Genomic DNA, 19,393 nt, shown 5'->3' with positions numbered 1-19,393 from the left:
CCCGTTAGATACGTCGCATAACCAATTACAGTTATATTAAGTCCAGGCAATGTAAGCAACAGGAGAGATTCTGTAAGCATGAGACAAAACTACCGTAAAATACAAATTACCACGTTCGTTGCAGGATCACGCGATATCGCGTGTCATGTTTTTTTTTTTTTTTTTTTTTTTTTTTTTTTTTCCTCCCCCATTTTTTTTTTTTCTTGCAGTTAGTGGCAATAAAACAGATTATGTGTGTAGCAAGATGCAGATCATCATCCAAATATTTTTGCAGGAAATATGCTTTCTCGGGACAATAGCATATACAATAACATAATGTTACCTACGGTTTATTTTTATATTACTTGCTCTAGTCTAAGAAGTTATCAAAAATTAACTCAAACGCTTTCCCTCAAAGGAGACAAAACATCTACATGTTTCATCCCTTCTCTCCATTCATTGCTCATTTACTCCTCCCCAGCTGCAAAATGATTCTTAATTAGAATTTCCATTTTATTAAATAATTCAATTTATAGAAAATTCGCATTTTGATTTGAAGAAAAAATGAATTGTTTAAAAATCAACTATAAGAAATTGTTAAGATTTGCCTTTGGTTAAGAATTTTGATATTTGGTTAAAACTTCTTAAATTTGGCTAATTTTCTGGCTAATAGTTTGAAGTCCTTAGAGCAGACTCTGAAAATATAACATAATCATTTTTTTTGTTTTAGTTGCAATTTTTTAGCTCATCCGCAATCACTTTACTTAATTTTTAAAAAAATTGCCACATCCTTGCCGCAATTACTTCGGGCATTCACCAATACCTAAACCATAAATAAAAAATTTAAAAAAAATTTAGAGACGTTTATGTATTAATGATGCGTATCATACAAAAATAATAAGAGTTAACCCTCACTTAAATTTTTATGCAGCCATTTTTTTATTTTTAATTCTGTCTTAAAATATTTTTTCACTAAGTTTGTTGAATATCTTTCTCATTTAATTTAAAGTAAATAAAAATTTCCTCAAACTAAATTTCACTTTAAAGATATATATTCCCTTATAATATGAGAGAAAAATAACATTTTTCCTAAAAACATGCATTAATTTAAAAGATATATATTCCCTTATAATATGAGAGAAAAATAACATTTTACCTAAAAGCATGCATTAATTTAATCCTTAAAAAAAATCGAAGTATCGTTTTTGTTAATACTAAAAAAATGAATACAAAATAAATTGAGTTTATATCTCTACTCTTCGTAGAAAAAGGAAAAATTTATAAAATATGAAAGTGAATTCTCTCTAAGGATTCAAAATGTATTAATCCGCCTATAAATTAAAATCTTCATCTCTGTAAATGTCACGTGAAGTGATGAATTCTATATATTTTTATTCAACCGCCTTATAAATCTGCATTGAATAAGATATTTTCAGTTTCTTCTGAAACAATGATTCATACTGTTCGCTGATATGAGAAGTCAAGGCTAAATAATTTCTCATAAATCCTCTTGGCTTTTAAAATATACGTTACTTGTTGATTATTTCGCTCATTCCATGTAATGATCGATTAAAATAAAATTCCGAGCAGAAAACGAAACAAGAAATTTATTGGATATTTAATTTAAGTGAAAGTGGTGACGTTTTTCTCTTGCAACAAAAAGTTTTTTTTTATTTGTTAAATAGATATTTCTGTGTAATAATCTTACGACTATTTAATATAAAATCGAATTTTTTAAAATATTGCATTAACATTATTTTTTTTTTTTTACTTTCGGCTCAAGTTAAACACTTTATAAATAAACTATGATTTTCAAACAAATTTAATCATACATTTTAAGACCATTAAAATTAAAAGAAAAATTGTGCATGATTTGCCCCCTCTCGGCCACCGTGGTTTTTCTTGTTCAATCTTTAAGTTCGGCTCTCTCGGCTACTGTGGTTTTTCTATTTTTGTTTGTCACCTTTATTTTTTTGTGGCAACTCTACATTTTCTTGTTCAAATCACCATTGTTTCTTCTCATTCACGTGCGGCAATTCCTCCGTTTTCGAGCGTTTAAAACATGTCGATTGTTGTTTCTTATTTATGTATTTTTGAAGCGAATGAAATTTTTAATCAAATGATGCCTTACCGCTACAGTTTCTTGGGATTTTTTATATAATAAATGAAAGTATAGTAAGCATGGGGATAGTGAGTAAAACATTGGAACGACATCTCCCAGTACTTCAGCAAAGAAAAATAGAAGAGAGTAGTTAAATGAAATATTTATAAAAAATTCCTCTCGTGGGATCTATATAAAGAAAATATTTCCTACATTTGAAGGAAGAAACCTGTCCATTCAACCAACAATAACCATACTATTTCCTATACCTTCCCCAGAACCGTAAGTCAATTCCTCAAAGTCTGCTTTACTTTTATTTATTTTTTTTATTTATTCTCTTAAATTTTTACCAGTTTAGACTTTTAACAACAATCACATGAGTTTTCCCATTCTCCTTATCAATTTACTTCTAGCCTCCAAAAAGAGGGTTTACTCCTCAACCCCTCATTATACCCACATTTCGAATAACCATAATTTTCTTTAAAAACTTTCGTAAAACCATGGTTTTCAATCATTTTTTTTTTAAATTTTTGTTATTCAAATGAAGATTCGAATGTTAGTTTTTCTTCTTCTCAAATTTATGTTTGTCTTAAATAACAAATATAGTCTCCCTCCCGATTGTCCCCTCCCCCTAAAACCAAACTTTTTAAGGGTATTTTTCGTTTAGTTGGGACACAACAGCAACGAGTATTTGTTAAAAAGTTATGTATGGATTACAACGATTTTTTTTTCTTCGAATTTTTAAGCAATTAAAATTTCGAAACTGACTCTTAACATTTCGATACTAATGGAAATTTTACATAAAACTAAAGTAGCAATCTAACAAAGTTTTTAGAAAAAATTGGAAACAAATTTATCGATTTTAATATAAAATTCACCATTTTCTAATGATATTAATATCCAAGGTTTCATATTTTTAGTTACAATGAATATCAGTAGTAGTAGTGGCCTCTGCTATAATGTATTTAAGGGCATGCAAGCTTAAAACATTGCACTGATAAATACATAAAGATTGAAAAAATATGTCTGAAAATTTCCTTCAGTTCTTGAATATGGAATAAATGATAGATAGGATAGTCATTTTGAAAAGTAACTATCATTTATTGGATGTGAAAACAATGGCCAAATGAATTGTGTAATGTTAAGTATACCTTGCATCAGAAAGGTTCTGGGCTCGAATCCCGGACAAGGAATGAATGTTCTTTCATTCTCTGTACTATCTGTCCTTACTGTGGGAGCATCGTTGACCCTCCTGATGTGGTGCCCCTGAAAAAGTGGCCAGCAAATCTGCCCTAATGCGCCTGAATTGACGAAATGTCAACCCAGGTGGGCGTTGGAGAAAACAAACTTAGGCCGACCGGACTGAGTAGGGGTCAGTGAACTAGCCTTGCATCAGAAAGGTTCTGGGTTCGAATTCCGGGCAAGGCATGGGTGTTCTTTCATTCTCTGCACTATCTGTCTTTACTGTGGGGGCAACGTTGGCTCACCTAATTTGGTGCCTCTGAAAGGCAAATCTACCTCGTAAATGCCCGAATTGACGAAATGCTAACACAGGTAGGCATTGAAAATAAAAAAAAAATATTAAGTATACCCCGTCTTGTCTCCCTCTCGACTTTTCGTTAGGTTATTTTTTATTTATTTATTCTTGTACAGAAAAACTTGAATGGTACGAAAAAAAATACGAAAGACAAATGGTAATAATAAAAGATTTTAATTTTATAGCTACTGTAAAAATAAAATAAAAATATAAGTTAGTGACTCAGAGAGTTCGGTTCTGTTATTGGGTTAGATACCTAGAGTAATGAAATTTTATTTTTTAAAAAAATCAAACTTATTTAATAACATCATTTTTATTGAGCTGACAAATAATTGATTTTCATTCTAAGAAATAAACCTGAATGTGTAATTCTCATAAAAAAGAAACTTGGGATATAATTATTAGAAAAAGATCAACTTTCTACTAAATTTAAAAAAAAAAAAATTCAATTTTTTTACTCTGTTTGATGATTATTTTTACTTCGTATAAACTTTTCATCAGCGTCGAAATAATAAGAGTCATAATCTAAATTTTGATCGCTTAAAAAGTTAAAATACTTTGCTACTACTGTACTTTATAATGTATAAATATATTTGAAGCATTTCTTTTTATCTTAATTTCCATTTCAAACATTTCTTTCATTGTTTAAAATCAACAATATCAAAATATTTACAACAATACTTTGGAAAATTGAATCAAGAAGTATATCGTCAGACATTGTTGAATGGTTCTTAATTAAACGTATTTAACGAAAAAACCTTTGTTATCAACAGCAACAATAGATAAAATAAATTTTAACAAATCATTCTTATTGAAGCCATTTTGAATGAATAGCGTCTTTTTTGACAAATTCTTAAAACTTTGGTAAAATGAGTGAATTATATCGCTTTGCTCTGCTGAATTATTGGCAAAAAGAGCTTAGAGAACATCCGAGACCTTTTCGTAAGTGCTTATATATTTTTTTGTAATTTTAAACTTATTTTAAAAACTGAGCTTAAACATGATTAGGAAGAATTTAAAACTTGATGAAAATTACTAGCCTTTCATAAATTAGTTCAGACAATTACTTTTTTTGTGAGAAAGGAATTTAAATTGTCTAAATTGTAACTATAATTTTTGCTATTATTTGTAAAAGTTTCCAATCCTTATTAATTTAAGAATAAAAATTCATCGATAACGTCAGCTTTAACGCAAACGCAAAATATTTAAATGAAAATATAGAAGGAAATTTATGAACAAAATGTACAGTTTCTACTTTTCTGGGTAAAATCCAAGCTTACGGTAAAGCGTACCTTGGTACTATTTTGAAAAATGTCGTCAATGCCGAAATGACGCGTAGGAGCTTGTCACCAAATTCTAAAATACAAATGCAAATTGGCTAGAAAACAATAAAGGCCTGGTTTGGTCTGAGCACCTTCAAGTATATTTTTCCCTCTTAGGACAGGCCGACTAAGCTTGAACGACGACTGACGACCGAATCAACTGCAGACCGATTACAACGTAACGTTAACGACAGAAGCAATGGCGGACAACATCCAACAGAGCATTGAAATCAGCCAAGATTTTCATTTTAACATTAAACAGAGCTTCTTCTTCCTCTTCTTCATTTAGCTAAGCTATAATGTGTTTTTTCTTGGACAAAGTCATTATTTGTTCTCTAAAGCACTGGTCGACAATAACAAAATCAATACAAATTCAAAATAAATATTTGTTTACGTTATTAACGCGTGCGCAATGCGATATAATGGCTGCGTTGGACCGATTGCAAAACAGTATTTTGTTGGCGTCAGCGGTACGTCAAATTCCGCTGACGCCCAAAGAAGGCGCTTGTCTTAAGAAACCAGGCCTTTACCCACCGAATATCACCAAATCTACTACAGATTGCAAACTTTTCAACCCTCCAAAACATCGCCAATGTCACCAAGTTCTCCATATGTTATACTAGGATAAACCCCTTTTATTTCAATAGTCAATGCAATGTTTCGGTAAATTACAGTTGGGTGCACCTCTTATTTCGGCAATTTTTTTTAATGTTTTTGCAGAAAACAGATAAAATAAGTTAAAAAGTGAGACTTTCTAATAATAAGAAATCGTGATAGAAATAATAGGAAAATCGAAGAATTTGTGTATAGTAAAAGCTCAAAGTTACAGTACACAATTCAAGGGAAACCCTTTCCTTCACTCCAACCACAATTTCGATTAAAATTCTTTTAAGCTTCAAAAAGAATGAAGTATTTGCGTAAAATTAAAGCATATTTTCTTCTCATTAGAAAATAACTTAATAAAAGGGAACTTTTCAATAATGGTATTAATAAAGACTATAATCTGCGCAACTGAAAAACTCCCTTTACCTATCTTCTGGAGCACTATCAATGACTATGGCTACGAGTTATAACTCTTTCAGCTACGGATATGTCGAAAAAATTAAAGACAAGTTTTGACAGGAGTTGGCGAGGAAAATATTAAAAGTTCCCCTCCACCCCAAAAAAATTAGCNCCTTTGATGCACCCTCTTACTCCTTTTTGTAAAAATGAAGTGCCATCCCTTAAAAACACTGCTTTTTTATTCATATTCCATTAAAAAATATCAATTTACTGTTTAAATAATAATTACACACTGTTAAAATTATCTGTGTTTATAGGTTTAATTCTGATTACTATTACAAATGTTAATTTTGTTAGTATTTTCTATGTAGGATTTTTTTCTTCTTTTTCCCGAGGAGAGAAAGTATATTGATAAATTTGATTAAGTGATTTGCTAAGCTATACTGTGTTTTTTCTTGGACAAAGTCATTATTTGTTCTCTAAAGCACTGGTCGACAATAACAAAATCAATACAAATTCAAAATAAATATTTGTTTACGTTATTAACGCGTGCGCAATGCGAGATAATGTCTGCGTTGGACCGACTGCTCACGCTGAGCTTACAAAACAGTATTTTGTTGGCTTCAGCGGTACGTCAACTTCCGCTGACTCCCAAACAAGGCGCTTGTCTTAAGAAACCAGGCCTTTACCCACCGAATATCACCAAATCTACTACAGATTGCAAACTTTTCAATCTTCCAAAACATCACCAATGTCACCAAGTTCTCCATATGTTATACTAGGATTAACCCCTTTTATTTCAATAGTCAATGTAATGTTTTGGTAAATTACAGTTGGGTGCACCTCTTATTTTGGCAATTTTTTTTAATGTTTTTTCAGAAAACAGATAAAATAAGTTAAAAAGTGAGACATTCTAATAATAAGAAATCGTGATAGAAATAATAGGAAAATGGAAAAATTTGTGTATAGTAAAAGCTCAAAGTTACAGTACACAATTCAAGGGAAACCTTTTACTTCCCTCCAACCACAATTTCGATTAAAATTCTTTTATGCTTCAAAAAGAATGAAGTATTTGCGTAAAATTAAAGCATATTTTCTTCTCATTAGAAAATAACTTAATAAAAGGGAACTTTTCAATAATGGTATTAATAAAGACTATAATTTGCGCAACTGAAAAACTCCCTTTACCTATCTTCTGGAGCACTATCAATGACTATGGTTACGAGTTATAACTCTTTCAACTACGGACATGTCGAAAAAATTAAAGACAAGTTTTGACAGGAGTTGGCGAGGAAAATATTAAAAGTTCCCCTCCACCCCAAAAAAATTAGCTTCTTTTTGTTTCCATAGCAGCCAACAACCCCGAAGTCTGAGGCGGGAGGAGTTCTTTAAATAGAACAAAGCAAAATTTATTTTAGAAACCATGTTTCTTCCCTTCTGGAAAAATGTCATTTCAATTTTTTAAAAGAATGAAGCAGAAATGCATTTTATCAGTTATATGTTCATTTTTTTTTATCTTTAAGGAGCATTTACAATTTTATTTAATAATAGTTTATAATAATTAATTTTATTTAATAATAATCGACGAAAATTTAAATTGTAGTGGTGTTTCAGGTCATGTTTCAGGTCATTATAAAGCATGCAATTTTACATGGCAAAATACTAAATGTGAGCGAAATCAGTTGTATAGTTCCTGTAATATCGAATTTTGAAAAATCTTATTTTTCAAAGTCAATTTCTCAGGCGCTCTTCGAACGATTTCACAGAAGTTTTATATTTTATCATGTAAAATAGTATTTTATCATGCAAACGTTATTCAAGGGAGTTCGCTTTTTTTTTTCTTCCTTCTTTTTCTTTTTTGGTGCACTGTACACGACCCTTAAAGAAAACTTTATACACCATTTGCTTACAGCCGTTTTTCCTAGATAGTGTTTGCCATAAACATCGAACATAATGATAAATAAACGTTTGCATTTCGCTAATTTTTTTTCAGGGAAAAACTTACTACTGTGATAGAGTTTTTTTCCGGGCCCATCCTTCTTACCACCATATTTCATTCCTTCAAATGGGCTCAGGGGACTGTTTAATCAATTAAACACTCCCTAATCTCTTATCTTTATCTACCTTAACCTTAGGGTGGTGATGCGATCACTACTGCATTTTTGAGGCTGTCTACTTTTTATTTGGACAACCCTTACATTTTTTAACAAAAACATGTTAAGTTGAAACATAATTTCTTTTGTCATTTTAGCTAGTGAAGAGGGCGAGGATAGAGACACCAGTTCCAGTTCTTCTGGAACTGATAATGGGTATGTAGATGTTTGTGTTTTAAATATTTAAAATAAATTTTCGTGACATAAATATTTTCACGTTTTAGGGTCAATTTATTTGGCATCCAAAACAATAAATAGTAAGCCGAAAAATCAGATAAGAAAGAATCATCGAGTTATATAGTCCAAGATCTTGTGTGTTGTTGTCTTATGCCACTTGTCAATACAGACAAGCCCATTTTAAGGCAGAGGGTACACTTCTTTTTTTCCAGTGGCTCCATCTATGCCCAAGAATTTGACTTTTGCCACACACATATGTCCCAGCTCATTTTACGGGGAGGACACATTCTCACACCATCCATCTCTTCGTCGGTCGTAATTTTGGCCTATACCAGAGCACTTATCAATCTCCGTAACTCCAGAGGTACTGATGTGTTATGGGAACTCGGAGAAATTTGTAACCCCGACAGATGTAGCGTGTAAGAGTCATTATTGTGCACACGTGGAGTTTTCGGCCGTAAAAAATATCATTTATATCATGAACTTTAAAATCTTTAAATGATAAAGAAAAAAATACACTGAATATTATTTCGATGAAAATAATATTTAAAAAAAAAAGAAGTGTTACTTAATATCATAAACTTTAAAACCTTTAAATGATAAAGGAACAAAAACACTTTACATTACTTGGAAAAAAATATTGCAAATATGAAACAAATTTTAGTTTATATCATAAACTAAAACCTTTGAATGATAAGGGACGAAATATACACTGTTTTGAAGAAAATAATGTGAATATGATAAAGATCTTCGCTTATGTCATATGACATATATTATGTCATAAACTTATTTATGTGTAATAAACTTTAAATAATAAAGGACGAAATACGCTTTACATTATTTTTAATAAAATAATATAAAACCTTGAGAAAGCTTAATTTTTATTATACACTTAAAAACGTTTAAAGGATAGTGGATGCAATACACTTAACATTATTTCGACGAAAATAATATTAGAACGAAAGAAATGTTACTTAATATCACAAGCTTTAAAACCTTTAATTGATAAAGGACGAAATACATTTTACATTATTTTAAAGAAAATAATATTAAAACGAAAAAAATATTAATTTATATCATGAACTTTATAACTTTTAAATAATTAAGGACGAAATACACTTTACATTTTTTTCAAGAAAATAGGGCAAAAATGAAAGAAATCTTTATTTATATCATAAACTTTATATGATAGATAACGAAATGCACTTTACATTGTTTTCTAGAAAATAAAGCAAAAATGAAAGAAATCTTAGTTTATGTTACAAAATTTAAAACCATCAAGCAATAGTTAATGAAATATACTTCACATTTTTTTTGAAATTTCGCGTTGTAACTGAAAACTGATGAAAGCACTTGACATTTTTTTTTTTGTATTTATAATTTTAGTGAAAGAGCAGACAATTTCGATGATGAAAGAGAATCAAGATCTATCAATTATCATCCATTTATGGAGGAATCTAATCCAACAGAAGATTCCAATATGCCTGATCTTGATAGTAGTACTAGGTAATTTTAATTTTAATCTTCTCTTTAGTATTCAGTTTATAATATTTAGTTAAACAAAAAAAGACCTAGGCGCAAAACAAGCTACATCATGGACAGTGGCATCCTACTGATTAAAAATTAATAAACATCAACTCAAGACTAAAATAAAACAAGTTCAAAATGAGAAAAAGAATACCAAGGTGGAGCTCCACATATAAAAACAAACCATTTCTAGAAATCTTCCACCAAGTAGGCAGTGGTGATTTCTATCTAAACTAGCTTTTGACTGGCGACTGTCTACTCAAGTCTCACCGTAATCGATTGTTGATAAAGCACGAATTATGAGCTGACTGCAATTAAAATGAAGACAGAACGAACGCACGTGGTGTTTGTCTGCTCAGAATGTGATTAAGTGAGCGACCATAACTTGAAGAACATGACAAAAATCAGTGACTTTAAGGTGACCAAACATCATCAAATCCTGAGGACAATTCTCAAATTCCAATGTTTGTTCTCAAATCCTTTCGAATACTTTGAGCACAGAAAATGTTTTTAAATCATAATATAGGTCCTCTTTGTCCGAAAACATCGCATCGTTTTTTACATACATAGAAATAGCGAAAAAAGTATAAATGAGCATGTTTTTTTAAACAAGGTAATTTCGCCTTACAAGATAATTTTGTCTTGAAATTAAAAAAAAAAAAAGAAATCTGTCTTCTNAAAAAAAAAAAAAATAGAAATCTGTCTTCTGAATTTAAGTTTTAAAACCTTTAAATGAATGTTGGAAAAGGAGCATTTAACAATATTTTGAATATGAATTACAACAAAAGCCTGATGAAAAAGAACACTTTAATTGACATTTTTATCCTATAATTTTAGTGATGAATCGTCTGGCTCTGATGAGGGAATTGGAACAGGAAATATTACTCATGAGTTATTCGTGAATGAACAGAATCAAATAGATGGTTCTGATGATTGTGAACCTGCTATTATTAGGTAAGTTTTAATATTTTTGACTATTATGCTTTTCATAATATTTAATTAAATAAGTTTATAAGTATTTAATTTAATTTTCGACATGCTACATTTATCTGCTTTCTTTCTTTATGATTTGTGTAATTAATATGAATCAAAGTAGTATAAATTTAAAATAATTTTTACGGGTCAAAAACGTGCATTAATGATTTCAATTGGCTAATTTCTTATGGAAAAGATAGAATTCTTTTAATAAAAATCACTATTCACTTTTAATAACTACTTAATCAATGAATTATAAATTGCACTTAAAAAGATAGAAATCTGTCTTCCTAATTTAAGTTTCAAAACTTTTAAATGAATGCGGACAAAAAAGCATTTAACAATATTTTAAAAATAAATTACAACAAAAGCCTGATGAAAAAGAACATTTCAGTTGAAGGTTTTCTCCTATAATTTTAGTGATGAATCGTCTGACTCAGATGATAAAATTGAAGCAGGAAATATTACTCATGAGGTATTCCTAAATGAGCAGAATCAAATAGATGGTTCTGATGATTGTGAATCTGCTATGATTAGGTAAGTTTTAATATTTTTGGCTATTATCCTTATCATAAAATTTAATTAAATAAGTTAACAAGTATTTAATTTAATTTTCTACATGCTACATTTATCTGCTTTTTTTCTTTATAATTTCTGTAATTAATATGAATACTAAGAATCAACAATTAAAAACTGTTTTTACTGCCCTAAAAGGTTCGTTAATGATTTCCATTGGCTTATTTCTTTTGAAAAAGATTGAATTCTTTTGAAATTTATTATTAATATCTATTGTAGTATCAATATAGTTTATATAACTGTCTAAAAAAGCATTTCTCACTGAATTCAAACTTTAAAATTTGGTAGTTAAAGATGATTTTCAACAAAAACCAAATGTTGCGATGTCTTAAACTTACTCTTAACTATATCAACGTTTAGCGTATTTTCTTAGCTTTTTATACAGCAAAATTCTTCAATTACAGTTCCTTAGTTTTACGGACCAAAAGCGTATATGAATGATTTCAATTTGCTTAATTCTTATGAGAAAAAGAGAACTCTTATTAAATCTATTATAGTTTAAATATAGCTTATAATTACTGATTACAGAAACTACTATTTTTCAATTAAATAAAATTCCTAAATTTAATAGATAAGAATGGTATGCAACAAGAAGCAAGTTTTTATGTTGTCTGAAAAAATCTTACTTTTAAGTATATAGAAATGAGCTTCAAAATAAGTACTACAATACGTAAGTTTTTGTGATGGCTTAAGAAAACTTACCTTTGACTATAGAGATGTGGTCATATTACTGTTAAACGTATTTCAGTAGCCTCTTCTACAAAAAAATCTTTCATTACAATGTAATTCTAAAAATAAATATTAAACATTTACATAGCGAATAAGCATTCTTCTGAATTTAGCCTATAAAATACTTGAATGAATATTGCAAAACCAGCATTATTATTTTTTCAAATATGAGTTACAATAAAAACCTGATAAAAAAATAAACACTTTTTCTTCTCTAATTTTAGTGATAGAGTGTCTGATTTGGAGGAGGAAATTGAATCAGAGAATGAAACTAATCAGGCAGTTGTGGATAGTCAGAATCAATCAGATGGTTCCAGTGATTCTGATCCTACTGTGATCAGGTTATTATAAATAATTTCCATCTTATTATTTTCTAAATATTTATTTTAATAAGAGTAAAACTATTTTATATAAGATTTTTTGTATTTCCATTTTTGATTTTACCTTCGATTCGTCTAAACGATATATAAATACACACAAATCAACACGACAGTTTGAATTTAAAGAAGTTCTAACGAGCAAATATGTATGAAAGATTGAAGATTTCAATTGCGTTGAAGTCTTCAATCATTCTATTGGCTTTATTTTAGTGAAACCATATGAAAGGTTTCAACTGACTTTATTCCAATTGAGAATATGGAATGATTGCCTTTATTTATTGTTTAAAAAAATCTTATTAAATTATGATTATTATAGTTTTAAAATATTACCTTTTTTTACTTAATTCAAAACTATAAATTATAAAAAAAATTATCAAAGCTAAAATAAAGCTCCACATATATATAAAGAAATAGAGTATGCAATGAAAAGAACAAGTTTTTATATGATTCAAAAAACTATTTTTAAAAAAAGGGCTAGATATCTTACTTTAGAGTTTAAACTATGAAACCTTTTAATGAATGAAACAAAATTCACTACACAGTTTTTGCCTGATGAAAACCCATTTTAGTTTATGTTTTTCCTCTTTAGTGATAGACTGTCTGATTCAGATGATTAAATTAAAACAGAGAATATAATATATGTTGATGATCAGAATCAAATAAATGGCTCTAATGATTCTGATCCTACACTCTTAGAAATTTCACGGAAAAATGGTTAAATAGCAATTTATTTAACTGTTGTTTTACCATTTACAGGCAAAACAGTGAAATAATTACAAATAAGGATGGTATTCAAACTGTTAACTGTCAGAAAAAACATTTATTAACTGCTTTCTCCTAATACGGTTAGGCAACCAGAATTTTATCACACCAACTAGGCCCACCTAATGAGGCCACTTAGTTCCCTGTAGCTGAATACATATTGGAGACTAGAGGGCTAATCTGTTTATCTCATGATGGACACAACGGGGGTTCAAATCTCAGCGTTAATGCCACAATATTTCCTTCATTCCCTTCAACACATGAAAAGTTTCCAGTGTCCTGCACTCCCCAATTTTATGACTCTAAGCTGCTACACTACGATATTTTTATTCACGCATAGAATAGAATAGAATAGAATAGAATAGAATAGAATAGAATAGAATAGAGTAGAATAGAATAGAATATAATAGAATATAACTGATTAGCACAAACAAATCTAGCATTTCCTATCTCTTACGATAGATATGAAATAACCAGATAAACTAATTATATTCTATTCCACGGCTCATTTGATTAAACACAACTCAACCACAACCTTACTCCAATGACCATTATCTAACGAAACGCCTACCTCCACCGTCCAGTTGAATTTCTTTTTTACGGTTTTGAAAATAGGCTAGTTGTAAAGGGTTAAAAACCCGCATATTTTTGTATTCATAGTTCTAACAGTATCTTCTGTTTTTTTTTGTCATAAACTTTACTGTTAATGGGAATGGACAGACTACTACCGGTTATTTTACCGTAATTTTAGAATGAAAATCCTAACAATGTAGTGTAATCAGGTAGTTATTAATAAATTCTAACTTATTGTGTTCAAAATATTTGCTTTGTTATGATTATAAGTATTAAGTATAATTTTTTATGTATTTCAATAGTTCGCATTTCTTGATGAACGCATTCGCATTCTTGATGAACGTAAACTATTTGAAAATTCCTTGAATCAACAGAATATGCATTTATATCAGTTTTACTGAGCAAGAAAGTACATAATAATTTTAATTTTTTTCTAATGAAAAGAAAACAGTTCTTTTTAAATTTATTAATAATTTACCACACATTATGAGTTGGAAAAATAATTCTTTTTAACTGAATTCACAGTTTCAAATTAAATAAATAAAAATGGTAGGATCACAAAAGAAAACTTTTTACCGTCCTTTAAGAAAACTATATTTAAGTTTGGAATTAGGACTTGCCTTTTTTACTGTCTTATTATTCGAAAAATAATGTTAAATAGCATAACAACATTTCAATAATTAATATTAATAAATTAAGTACTACTTCTTGTTACAAGGATGAAAAAATATTGATTTTAACAACATTAACATAAACTTACATGAAGTATAAAGCTACCATGATTACACATCAAACAGGAAGCTAACATTATTAATAGTTTGAGCCCGCAAAATGATGAAAAAAACTTTAACTTTAGTTACCGTACGTAAAGATTTATTTTTTTACATATTTTTAGCACTGAACCTCGTGATGTGATTGATGAAATAAAACAGGATGAGGCAACTTTGGAAGAACCAAATGAAATGATAGGCACCATTGATATTGGTGCTACTATAAAGAGGTAATTAAAACAATTTTTATCTTATTTAAATCATTGTGTTCATTATAAGAGTATAATTTATAATTAATATTATATTTAAACTATTGTCATCCAAATATAATAAAAAATTTCAAATTGTTACTTTTAAATTATTCAGTTGAAATAACAGTTAATCTATTTTTATTTATTTAATTTTCTTCGTGGTTTGATAATTCGTATCGTATCATGCATGCAGTTTTTCACTCTGTAATGAATTAAAATCCAACCTGCTTCTTTTTAAATTCTTTAATCAATTCACTCTAATCAACACTGTCGAAACTTAACCCTTTGACGCAGAATTTCTTTAAAACCTATTTTTCATTATTTTGTACTAATTTAGGTCAAAATAAGTGAAAAAATATTTAATCTAGCATTTTAATAATTCATGGTTATGAAATACAGCATGAAACACCGGTGTCCTTTTTTTTGCGTTCGAGATAAAATTTTCCAAACCCGGCTCACTTCCGAACAATAATTTTAAATTTGCAAATATTTAGATCTAGGCGAAGCAGTTGTTCATCATTGATTTTTCTTCTTAATTTACAAAATCAATATTTGATAAAATTTTGAATATGAATGAAAAAAAATTTCAAACAACTTGGTAGGTGGTATCCACTCTTTCAGGACCACCACAATGGGTGAGATACCGTTGGTCATGTTGATTTGGACATCTAGTTTCTGCCACACTAGATGGCAGCACCGAGACTCTATTTGGATGCTAAAGTGCACTAGGAATTTAATTTTTTCGGAAATGCCAAGAGCCAATAAGGTACTCCAGGGATCTTTTACATGCCGCATAACATTGGATATAGTTTAGCAACTTTATGGTTTTGGCATTTATAGGTGAACGAGAGTATCGTATTCTAACAGCCCAGGGTCACAAATTGGGGAGAGCAGGATACTAGAAACTATATTTTTTTATTAATATAAGTAAACCTCATTCTCATGTTGCATAAAATAAGTATACATATAATCATTAATATTGCTATGATCACAAATGTACACAAGTAACAAAGTGCTTAATTTCATAACTGAGTCAAAATTTTAATAGCGGTAACACCCAAAATTCGATATCATAATTTTTAAATTTTTTGTTGTTTTTTGAGAAGTATATATTATACAAAACAATAGCCCAAAACGATTTTTTTTCATTTAATTTATTTTACAAGATATTAACAATTAAATTTTAAAGCTCTTTTTAATTAAAAAATAAATATCTAAGNGTTAATATCTTGTAAAATAAATTAAATGAAAAAAAATCGCTTTGGGCTATTGTTTTGTATAATATATACTTCTCAAAAAACAACAAAAAATGTAAAAATTATGATATCGAATTTTGGGTGTTACCGCTATTAAAATTTTGACTCAACTGCGAGTATGCGTGTCGTGTGACAAGGGACATGGGAAATGAGAAGAGAAATGGAGGAGGTATGATCAAGTGTGACAGTTTGTGACAGGTCAAGAAATATAAAAATATTGAAACAATGTATGATATCATTCATGGAGATTTGTGAAGTAATTCGACATATTATTCTAGCAGGAAAACTAGAACAAAAATAGATTTTTTTGTCGTCCTAATGTGTCGAAAACAAATCACATTTTTCATAGTTTCAAAATTATATTTTTCAAAATTAAGAAAATACTTTATTCATAATTAAAAATATTTATGTTTCATAATTAGAAATATTTTTTTCATAGTTTCATAGTCATAAATTGGGTGGATTAAAATAGTATGCCAAATAAACATATTTTCAAGCTATGCAAGGGAAACAATTTGTTTAGTTAATTCTAAGATAGTCAATTTCTAAGATAGCTCATGCGCTTATTGTTTTGAGCACATGAAAAAAAATTTCTTAAAGTAGTTTCGTTGCTAAAATTTTTTTATTCGCATTCGTTTATGTTTTGTGAAATTGCTTTGCCTTATAAACGTCTGTTGTTTGATTTCCAAACAAACAAATTAAAGACAGAAAATGCGTGGCTCTAACAAAACACTAAAATAAGAAGTTGAAAACAATTTAAAACTTTAATAGCTTGAAAAGTTTTTGAATTTAAGTAGGAAACTTTAAAATTTATTTCAATCTCTATCAAATTCGGAAAAGCACTTTAATGCAGCAGTGTATAAAAAGAAAACAGGCAAGGCTAACTTAATTAATCTGATTTTTTTCCCTTTAATCTTAGAATAAATAGTTGCCTTCAGACCTATGTTATTGATTTAATTAACGGTTTTTTCCTTTAATTTTAGAAATGAAGATTGCCCTCATACCTATGTTATTGATTTATTAATGATTTTTTCTTTTAATTTTAGAAATGATGGTTGTCCTCATACCTATGTTATTGATTTAAGAGAAAAGAGGCTTTTGGCGGAGTCTTCCAAAGTGAAGAAACGTTTGGCTGGTGAAGAAAGCTTTAAAGAGAACAAGCGCTTGGCGCAAAAGAAGAAGGGGTTTCGCTCCTTCATGAGACAGCTTTTTACTAGCTGTTACAAGCGAATGTAAACTATGAGATTGTCATTATCCTGAATTGAGTCACCACCAAGCCTATTGAGTCATTATGAACGTTATCTAGTCATTATGAACTTTCATGAGTCATTGCGAACTTTGTTGAGTCGTTATGAACTTTCCTGAGTCATAATGAACTATGCTATTGCGTCATGAACTTTAATGAGTCATTATGGGCTTCATGATTATGAAATTTATCGAGTCATTGTGAACTTTATTGAGTCATTATGAACTTTGTGGAGTCAAAATGAACTTTATTAAGTCATTATGAACTTCGCCATTATGAACGTTTCTGAGACATTAGGAAACTTATTGAGTCATTATGAACTTTTGTGAGTCATTATGAGCTTTTCTAAGTCATTATGAACTTTTCTAAGTCATTATGAACTTTGTTGCGTCATTATGAAGTTTCCTGTATCATTAAGAGCTTGGATGAGTAGTTATTTACGTTACTACTTTAGTATGAAATTTATGAAGGCATTATGAACTTTATTGAGTCATTATGAACTTTTATTAAGTCATTATGAACTTTGCTGAGTCATTATGAACTTCGCTAATCTGAGCTTTGTCGTGCTATTATATACCAAAATTTGATTTATATTATTATTTGTTCTTTAAATCAAATATTGTACTGTCGAAAAAAAAATAAAAAGACAAAAAAAAAAAAAAAAAAAAAAAAAAAAAAAAAAAAAAAAAAAAAAAAAAAAAAAAAAAAAAAAAAAAAAAAAAAAAAAAAAAAAAAAAAAANGAACTATGCTATTGCGTCATGAACTTTAATGAGTCATTATGGGCTACATGATTATGACATTTATCGAGTCATTATGAACTTTATTGAGTCATTATGAACTTTGTGGAGTCAAAATGAACTTTATTAAGTCATTATGAACTTCGCCATTATGAACGTTTCTGAGACATTAGGAAATTTATTGAGTCATTATGAACTTTTGTGAGTCATTATGAACTTTTGTGAGTCATTATGAACTTTTCTAAGTCATTATGAACTTTAATGCGTCATTATGAAGTTTCCTTTATCTTTAAGAACTTGGATGAGTAGCTATTTACGTTGCTACTTTAGTATGAAATTTATGAAGACATTATGAACTTTATTGAGTCATTATGAACTTTTATTAAGTTATTATGAACTTTGCTGAGTCATTATGAACTTCGCAAATATGAGCTTTGCTGTGCTATATTATATACCAAAATTTGATTTATATTATTATTTGTTCTTTAAATCAAATATTGTACTGTCGAAAAAAAAATAAAAAGACAAAAAAAAAAAAAAAAAANAACTAATACTAACGCCACTGTTGACAACATAACAGCTTAATACGCAGAAAAATCTTATAGCCTACATGAAAAACCAGATATTTTTCACTATCTATCTGAAAATGATCTACAATCTGAAAATGTGGCTTATTATTACATTATCCTCAAACCTTTCAATTTTTGAATACCTAACGCTAAATTTCGTAAAGATTTTAGCTGTATTATTCAACTGTTGAAACACCTTAATTTGCTTTCGTGAGCGGTTCTTATATGTATTTTTAGATTCTTTACCAAAAGAGAAAATTAAAAAAACACACACATGGCGGGTAAAAATTAATATTTATGTCAATAAATAACCAAAAGCAGTGTCGAAATCTGACATCAGTACAGGAAGGTGAATGTAATAAACAACTAGACATGTCTGATTAATTGGAGGCAACAAAGATGAATTCGAAGACAATTATTAGAACTGCCATCAACTTTCAATCGGTTACTTTACGTAATTTTAGAATGATAATTCTAACAGGGTACAGTGCACAAAATTAAAAAAAAAGCGGAACACCCTAGATAACTTTTGATCTAATGTTCTGGCATTCACGTGCTAAGACTTAAGTTTATTGGTTGGAAAGTCTGACTTTAATATCTAACATTAATTTAAGATACGAAATCTGACACAAAATCGTGCTTTCCCTGACTAGAGATAACTTTATTTTCAACCGACTCGGATCCCGACCCCCAAAATATGAGGAAAGCCGCAATCTGGAAAATAGGGTGTCAATAGTTTGGTCAGAAGAAGGTTCGAAACTTTGAATCCC

At 29.2% G+C, this 19,393-nt stretch overlaps 1 protein-coding gene across 2 annotated transcripts; it reads left to right on the top strand.

Annotated features, from left to right (window-relative positions):
* The first annotated feature begins 1,993 nt into the window (after positions 1 to 1,993).
* LOC107445646 (dentin sialophosphoprotein-like) lies at positions 1,994 to 18,060 on the top strand. Of its 2 annotated transcripts, XM_043049612.2 has the most exons (8): positions 1,994 to 2,362; positions 8,193 to 8,250; positions 9,658 to 9,777; positions 10,636 to 10,752; positions 11,194 to 11,310; positions 12,303 to 12,419; positions 14,689 to 14,793; positions 17,117 to 18,060. In XM_043049612.2, the coding sequence occupies exons 3-8, from the start codon at positions 9,719 to 9,721 to the stop codon at positions 17,304 to 17,306; spliced, it is 705 nt and encodes a 234-aa protein (XP_042905546.1). In that variant the 5' UTR covers positions 1,994 to 2,362; positions 8,193 to 8,250; positions 9,658 to 9,718; the 3' UTR covers positions 17,307 to 18,060. The 2 variants fall into 2 exon arrangements, with proteins under 2 accessions (XP_042905546.1, XP_071037605.1); XM_071181504.1 differs by lacking the exon at positions 1,994 to 2,362 and having other exon boundaries at positions 7,957 to 8,250.
* The last annotated feature ends 1,333 nt before the right edge of the window (positions 18,061 to 19,393 follow it).

The sequence above is a fragment of the Parasteatoda tepidariorum genome, chromosome 5 (assembly GCF_043381705.1).
Source record: "Parasteatoda tepidariorum isolate YZ-2023 chromosome 5, CAS_Ptep_4.0, whole genome shotgun sequence".
Lineage (NCBI taxonomy): Eukaryota > Metazoa > Arthropoda > Arachnida > Araneae > Theridiidae > Parasteatoda > Parasteatoda tepidariorum.
This window is presented reverse-complemented; position numbering and strand designations above follow the sequence as displayed.

Excerpts from the sequence above, each read along its gene's own strand:
- LOC107445646 (XM_043049612.2), top strand. The coding sequence starts at position 9,719 with ATGGAGGAATCTAATCCAACAGAAGATTCCAATATGCCTGATCTTGAT. Across the intron at positions 9,778-10,635 it reads GATCTTGATAGTAGTACTAG|TGATGAATCGTCTGGCTCTG; the intron begins GTAATTTTAATT and ends CTATAATTTTAG. Across the intron at positions 12,420-14,688 it reads TCTGATCCTACTGTGATCAG|CACTGAACCTCGTGATGTGA; the intron begins GTTATTATAAAT and ends ACATATTTTTAG.